Source organism: Conger conger, chromosome 5 (assembly GCF_963514075.1).
Source record: "Conger conger chromosome 5, fConCon1.1, whole genome shotgun sequence".
Lineage (NCBI taxonomy): Eukaryota > Metazoa > Chordata > Actinopteri > Anguilliformes > Congridae > Conger > Conger conger.
In genome coordinates, this window is record NC_083764.1 from 26716129 (window position 1) to 26724115 (window position 7987).

At 39.1% G+C, this 7987-nt stretch overlaps 1 protein-coding gene across 2 annotated transcripts; it reads left to right on the forward strand.

Annotated features, from left to right (window-relative positions):
• The first annotated feature begins 4790 nt into the window (after window positions 1-4790).
• Window positions 4791-6711, forward strand: LOC133129237 (homeobox protein OTX2-like). Of its 2 annotated transcripts, none has more exons than XM_061243188.1 (3): window positions 4791-4892; window positions 5400-5591; window positions 6091-6711. In XM_061243188.1, the coding sequence occupies exons 1-3, from the start codon at window positions 4791-4793 to the stop codon at window positions 6709-6711; spliced, it is 915 nt and encodes a 304-aa protein (XP_061099172.1). The 2 variants fall into 2 exon arrangements, with proteins under 2 accessions (XP_061099172.1, XP_061099173.1); XM_061243189.1 differs by having other exon boundaries at window positions 4791-4887; window positions 5440-5591.
• The last annotated feature ends 1276 nt before the right edge of the window (window positions 6712-7987 follow it).

Genomic DNA, 7987 nt, shown 5'->3' on the forward strand with positions numbered 1-7987 from the left:
ATTGAATAGCAAACTTCCCAGAAGCGATATAGTATTTTACATCGAAAAAAATATTTTTTCAAAAGTTCAAAACGAAAGAAGTTGCGCAAACATCAGAAAAATGATTCTAGATAAACGAAATGTGCAGTAATATCCCAGTCTGTCAAAACGTGAAATGTGAAAAACGCTCTGAGTTCATTAATTCAGATAGCCATAAGTAATTAACAAAATAAATACAAAATGCGATTTATGGTGAGTTGTTGGTGTATTAACAGGCTTTCCTCCTGGAACATCGCTTAACCTAAACAACTTGTTTTCCACATGGGGCACCACTAGCTTTCTTCTTGATTTCAGGGATGTGCTATGGCGGGAGCAATAAGCTACTGCTGGTCTGTTATAACCAAGAGTCGCTGTGCGTATACATTAAAACACGAATAATGGATTCAAAAGCATGTGCGCATTTAAATATTATCTTTAATCTTGCAAACATTTCCCTCTTTCTCCGAATATACACAATACTAACAACAAAACAACATGTCATTGTCTTACAGATTTATTGATGACAATCCTCACCATTAACATTTGTAAACTGAATTATGTATCTCATGTGTCTGTTCAGGTTATCCTTTAGTTAAGTTTCAATATCATTAATGCACGACGGCGTTCATGTTCAGCCTATTATCATCTTATAATATACCAATACAAAAGGCAATGTGTCGACCAAGGCATATCCCAACATACCTGTCGTTTTTCCATATTCACTTTTGAATTCTAGGTATTATATGAAAGAGATGAATATGCCACAGCTTCAAACCTCTCCACTAGCCTACTTTCATATCTTCGGATAAGCTTCCATTAGTGAAAGATACACTGGAAAGCAAGTGGTAAAGTCTACTGTGCTGATGCAGCCCTTCCAACACGTGCATCTTCGAGTATCCTCTTTGAAGTGATGCCCACGGAAAGTAGGTGGTGTTTTAAAAGTTATAATTTAGCATTGCCTTTCATCCGTTTTCCCTCGCACACAAATCTAATCTTAAAATGTTTAATCCCCGATATCTTTCCCTAACATAATATTCAACTGCGTTATGGCACCCTGTGAATAATGAACACAATAACCTATTTCATAATCGCAGTGCAATAACAGGCCGCGCTTACTGCTTTTTCAGCCGTTACGCTGTTGAGTCCTTGGGGGCCACGTGGTGACAAATTCGATTGTTATTAATTAATCGTGTGGGTTTGGGAGCCATGCTTGTCGTCGTCACTTTGTCACTTTTATGAAGAGGACCTATCGCCTGCGGCTGATTCTCAGGAGATCAAACTCAGCTCAATGCGCTCAAGGCTCGCTCTTGTAAAATGGTGGTTACTAATAACACACGGTAAAGGGTAATACATAATAAAACCATTAACGTATTCGACGATCAGCTAACTGCCCCCGCAATTCACCACAGGTATAGGTGATACAGTAACCTTTATATATCCAATCGTAGCATTTGTGTGAGGTGTGCGACCGTTTTATGATTATGTCACCCTCCTTCTATTCCCGGGGGTCTGTGTTGACAATCCCCCGGAGCCGCTATTGGCTAGGGAGTTTGCGTCAAAAAAGTTGCAGGAGAGGTTTGTCTTTCAGTAAATTTTCCCCTAGAGAGAAGCAGGCAGCGGATCCGACACTTGAAGTCCAGTCTCATTGAATGCGTGTTTCAAATCTAACTTCATCAAAAAAGTGTCCAAAAACAATAGGCCTATTGTCCATATAATTTCGCAACTGCATCGATTTCTAAGAAAGAATGCTCACGCTTAGAGCAGGCTGATCTTTTTTTCCGCGGAGTGCTATTCTTATATCTTGCAGGATTTGCAAATCTGCAAGCTATCCTCCAAGGTGTGACAACTTTAAAGTAGACCGACTAATATTTTCAAAGTAAAAAACAGCTTTGAGGTAAGTGTGCTGTCATCATTATAATTTGGTTTTAACGTGTTCTGTCTATGCGGCTTTTATTAAATAGTACTTACTGTGGATATTATTCGACTATAGGGTAGAGAAGAAAAGAAAAAAAAACTTAACTTAAATATTGCAAATATTTGAATATTAATATGAATATATTTGTGTCCGATCAAAAAATAAAAAACTGACCATACCTTATCGTTCCAATAAGTTTGTTTTCCGGTCAATATCACCATTCATGATATGGGATTAAAATGTGATCCGTTGGGCCATTTTTAATTGAAGCAATCGAGGTGCGAATCGAGGTGCGAATCGAGATGTTCTCATGATTTAGTTATTTCTAAATTCCATTGTGTTTTGTCACTTGTAATGTAAATGAAAACATAACAAAGGGCAGTAATTGGGGAGGCGTGTTTTCAAGAGTTTCTCCAAAAAAAGGTTACCCCCTCCCTCCTTTAGCCATCACCCAGATTCGGCCACGCGCTTGCATGCCAATTTTAAGTGCATAGGTGCATATTTATTTATATATTTACTTATTTCACCTCAGAAACACTGTAAATATGCCTACACATTTACAAATATTGTCGATACGATATTGTCATCGCACTTAGAACAGGCAAACACAAGCTGTCAAACGGATTCAAGTTGTATAGTAGCCTACAACGGGAAATTACTTTTTATATAAGGTCTGTGACTGATAGACAAATTTCAACATCAAATTTACACATCTTCATCTGTATATACTTTAGAGAAGACCAACTGAGATAATGAGACATTACAATGAAACTACTTTCATCCAGCAAAATAATTACGAAGAAAAAAATAATTTACGAAGATAATAAATTATCTTATAATTTTATTAATATCGCATATAACGTCCTCGTTACCTCCATACATTTATAGACATTTTATTTATGGTGAAGTGAAAATGAGGATGTAGAAACTCACTGGTCCTCACAATCAGAATGCCAGTCTTTGTCTATTTCCCACGAAGTAGAAATGTAATCACACCAAATGCCGCGCCGAGTCCATGCTGGCGTCCTATAATTAGGGAACGCGTGCCGTCTGGATTATCTCTTTGATTAGTATTTAAAAAAGAACAAGAACAACAACAAATATTATAATTAATTCTTGGACAGACTAATTATTATTGAGCAGATGACAGATTGAACTGGGTAGCCGTTATATATAAGAAGTGCCATTGTGAGTCATGTGAGAAGACTTGGAGCTCAACTGCAACAGTTTCAGATCTACAGGTTGGTGCGTGTGTGTGTGTGGGGGGGGGGGGATATGTAGGCAAATTACCTTAGTGACCTACATATCACATTTACATATGTTATATATAAGTAAACTCATTACTGCAATATTCCAGCAAGAAATACGCAGAGAATAAAATTATTTGTCATCTAAAAATAAATATTAAAACAGCCACATTTTGCAGTAAGTGATTAATTTAATTTAAATGTAATAAAACGCAACAATGAAACGTATATAGGCATATAGTAGGCTACATTTGACGTGAGGTTACAATGTGAATATAACAATCACACTATATAATACAAGAAGCAATATTCAAAATTATTGCATCAGTGGACTGCAATTCAACATTCACAACGACACATAGGCCTACGTTGAGAACAGAATGAAGTAAAAAATAGGCCAGATGAACAAAATCACTTTTAGGAAAGCAGATTAGCCTACATCCGTGAAAAGTTAAGGTTAACCTAAACATTTAAATGTCTTAATTCTGTAAATGATACAGTTTAGTTAATAGTTATGTGTTATGTAATTGGTTATGCATGGAGGACATATGCATATGAAATGCTATGGTGTTGATTCCAGTAAAATATTTAGGTAACTATTTGCAGGATTTAGAAGTTCGTGGTACATATAAATTAGGGATGAATTGTTGCAACAGCATAAAAAATGGATGAGCTGCAAGAAAATAATTTGTTTGATAAACCTCGAGCTAATCGATACATAACGGTGCAATAATAACCGTGTTCTCACTTCTCAAATCAAACAAATTAGTTAGTAAACGTAATTATCCCGAGTAATTACGTGAAAAGACCAAGAAACAAACCACAGGTCGTCTTAACGAATGAGGCCACAACGCAGGAGACTTCCACAAGTTTTTTGTGAAAGTGGTGTTGTTCACATTTTAATTAGATTCTATTTAAATAAGGCGATTGCCATTACTCAGACAAAGCAGCCAATATAATTAGAATAAAGATTCTGTGCTAGTTTAATGGATTCCAAATGGAAAGCGGTGAGTTTACTGTATTGTGCCTTTTGTTTCCGGCCAATGGGGTTTTTGTTATCTGTATTATTTATCTGGTCAACAGTGGTCTTTGTCTCCGCTAAGATCCCCAATGAAGTCTCCTGTGTTCGAGACAATTTGCTGCTCCGAACCTTTGGGTTCTATGCAAATTGAAGTTCTTGTGGCGGCCATGTGTGCGCATTTGAACGAAGATGTTTTGTTCTCCAGAGAAGGCGTATTGGAAGAATGGGATGTAGATTTTCTGAGGAGGGGAGACACATTTGTCACAGATAGACCATCGGTCAGTTCACGGGGACAGCTGGGGGCCACGGGACTCCTTCAAGAGCACAGCACAAGCAGGACTACACTCATTCTTAACTTGGCCCGTAAAGCTATCGGAGCGTTCCATTCAGCAGAGAAACAAAAACCAGAAGAAACCGTTGCTCACTATGCTAATCAATAATCTGTGCCATTTTTTTGCAGTTCATGTACAGACTCTCCACGTGAACTAGCCCGGAACGGAAAAAAGAAGCTGAATAATCAAGGAATATAAGAGGCCACCACACAATTTTCATCATTATCTCCGGCGTCGCTCTCCACCCTAATTTTAGCATGATGTCGTATCTTAAGCAACCACCTTACACAGTCAATGGACTGAGCATAACTACCTCCGGGATGGATCTGCTACATCCGTCCGTGGGCTATCCAGGTAAGGTCATTTTATATAGTATTTATGTCATAATTAAGGCCAATTAAATAACTATTGATGCAAAAGCAAATATTGATTCCAGTGCCTTTCTTTGGCATACGGATACATTTTAAATTACAATTACCGAGGACGAAGCTGGATTTATGTTATAGCCTACGTGTCCCACGCAGGTTATTTCAGATGAATTACTGTATGAGGCCTACATTATATTGTGTAATAATTCCAATGTATTTATATTGAATGACCCCCTTGGGAGCCGAGGATGTACTTAATATAATGGTAAAGTCTACAATTTTCCTCTTGTCCTGGGGCATAATCTTTAAACCCATAATTAGCCAATACCAAATGAGAGTAACTTGGAGCCGTATGTGTTGATAGAGTTATGGAGAACCAGTATTATTTTCATAAAACATACGCATACAAATTCCCGTGTGTCATCTGTAATACACGTTGACAACCAAACCAGAATATATGCAAACAATATGTTTTTGATAAGATTGTGTTAATACAAGTTGTCGGCTTTTTATGTTGCAATGATGTTTTTATCTGCAGCTACACCTCGTAAGCAGAGACGCGAAAGAACTACCTACACGCGCGCTCAGCTAGACATTCTAGAGGCCCTCTTCGGCAAGACCCGCTACCCTGACATATTCATGCGGGAGGAGGTGGCCTTAAAGATAAACCTGCCTGAGTCTCGCGTACAGGTGAGCGATACTACGTTTGAGCCTCCACGCTACATAGCCACGATTGAATGCAACCCTTTTCTGCGTAACCCTCTCTATGGTTTACGCTCGCTGGATACCCTTTAATTAGGACTTGGCTTTTTTACAGAAAACGTCCAAGCGCCTGTGTCCTTTAAACCGTAAGGTCAATAGGGGCAATCCTTTTAAACAAGAGTCTCTGTTTTAAAGCTTTTTGGGGACTTAAGGGGAAACACACTAAAAGTAATTCTCTTGACATTTTCGTTTAAGGACGGTAAGACAGCTTCTTTTGGTATTAATTGCAGTTTATTAGGTATGATCTTGTAGCTTTTTATTCAGTCATCAATAGGTGTCACTTACTGTTTATATATCGAAAGGAAGTCTGCTAGGCCTACCTAGAAATACACAATACACATCTGTTTAATTTTGATAGGCTATATACATCCATAAAGTTTGGCCAGAGATGAGGTGTGCAATTATAACCCATGTCTACTCATTGTAGGTCTGGTTTAAGAACCGAAGAGCGAAATGTCGTCAGCAGCAACAGCAGCAGCAGACCGGGGGAGCGAACAAGATTCGGCCAGTCAAAAAGAAAAGTTCTCCGGTCAGAGAAGCGAGCTCTGAGAGTGGGGCGAGTGGCCAGTTCACACCCCCTACCATTACCTCCGTCCCTACCGTCTCCACCAGTAGTGCGCCGGTGTCCATCTGGAGCCCAGCTTCAATCTCCCCCCTGTCCGATCACCTCTCTACCTCTTCATCCTGTATGCAACGGTCGTACCCGATTACTTATTCGCAAGCATCCGGATACGGTCAAAGTTATGGTGGATCATCTTCTTACTTTAGTGGGATGGACTGCGGGTCTTACCTCTCCTCCATGCCTCACCAAATAGCAGGGCCGGGGTCTGCGCTTAGTCCAATGAGTGCCAATACTGTTACCAGTCATCTCAACCAGTCCCCAGCTTCGCTACCTGCGCAGAGCTACGGAGCTTCTGGACTGGGGTTCAACTCTGTCGCCGACTGCTTGGATTACAAAGATCAAGCTGCATCCTGGAAATTGAACTTTAATGCCGAGGGCTTGGATTACAAAGATCAGACCTCGTCTTGGAAATTCCAGGTTTTGTGAACCGAAACAACTGCGGCGAATTAGGCTACATTTATGGTTCAAAAACGATACCGATGACCGTTATTAAATCATCAAAGCTTAGACAACAGTCTCATTCTGTTAAATTCGCTATGCAGAAACGCGAGAGGCTTCCTTGTTTGGCATGCGTGCGCCTTTATCAGTCGGTTAATTGGCACCTGTTGGTTGATTGAAGGAAAATGTGGATAAGTGAACTCTTCGTAACTTTGATCAAAGCCAGGGAACAAATCGTTATCCAAGAAAATGACGCCCAAGATTAAATTCTTTGGTCAAGTACTTGGAATGGGCCTGCTTTTTTAAAGCCTCTTACAACTTTCCGACCTACTTCCGACCCAGTTGAGAAATGGAGGAACTCTTTGATCAGGACGGTTTGTGGACTGCGCGCCCCTGCGGTGAACTAGATGCACTACTTTATTTAAGATAAATGTTTATAAGTAGTTTTCAAGAGACAATCAGTGTATGTCACATCAATGGTCCATATGTGTTTTTTTCTGTGATAGCCTTCAAAACTGTGATATGTTTTATTGTATGCAATTTGTGAGCTTTGCGCCAGCGAAGACTCTGCTATGACTTAAAAGGGTTTATAACTTTTTTTGAACGGGAAAAAGTATTAATAATGATAATAATGAGGAAAAAATAAAACACAACATTTCCCTGATTCGCAAATAGTGTGTTTGTTGGGAAAATAATCTTTCAATTCTTCATAAATGCCTTGGCGTCGCATCTCTGTTTAATAGCCTATATTTACTTGCATCTCTGGCTCCTATGCTGGTACTGTGAGCCACCGTATTTGGACACAATAAAAATGATTTCGTCGGGCCTCAAAATACTTAAAATAACAATGGGTTGAAACTAGATTTGCAAATGTTGCCAAATACTCTATATAGGCTATGTGAACAAACTACATGGAATGTTAACTCAGTATGACAGATATTTTGCCCAATTTCAACTAATTAAATTACTGTACTGCCATCTACAGACTACAAGCTGGACCTTCAAAAAAAAAAAACTATCGGAGGGCCTGTGTGAATTCTGTTTCACATTGTAGCAAAATATGATGTGCGCCATAAGGCGGCTGCCTGGTGATAAATGCGTTGAACAATATGCATTACAATAACAAGAATTACGTAACTGAACTCTATTGGACACTGAATAAAAGACGCACACGTTCGCACGCACGAATGCACGCAATAGTGATACAATTCATATTACCAATCAAACCACAATTAACATTAAAGGGATTAATCTATCTCTTGCT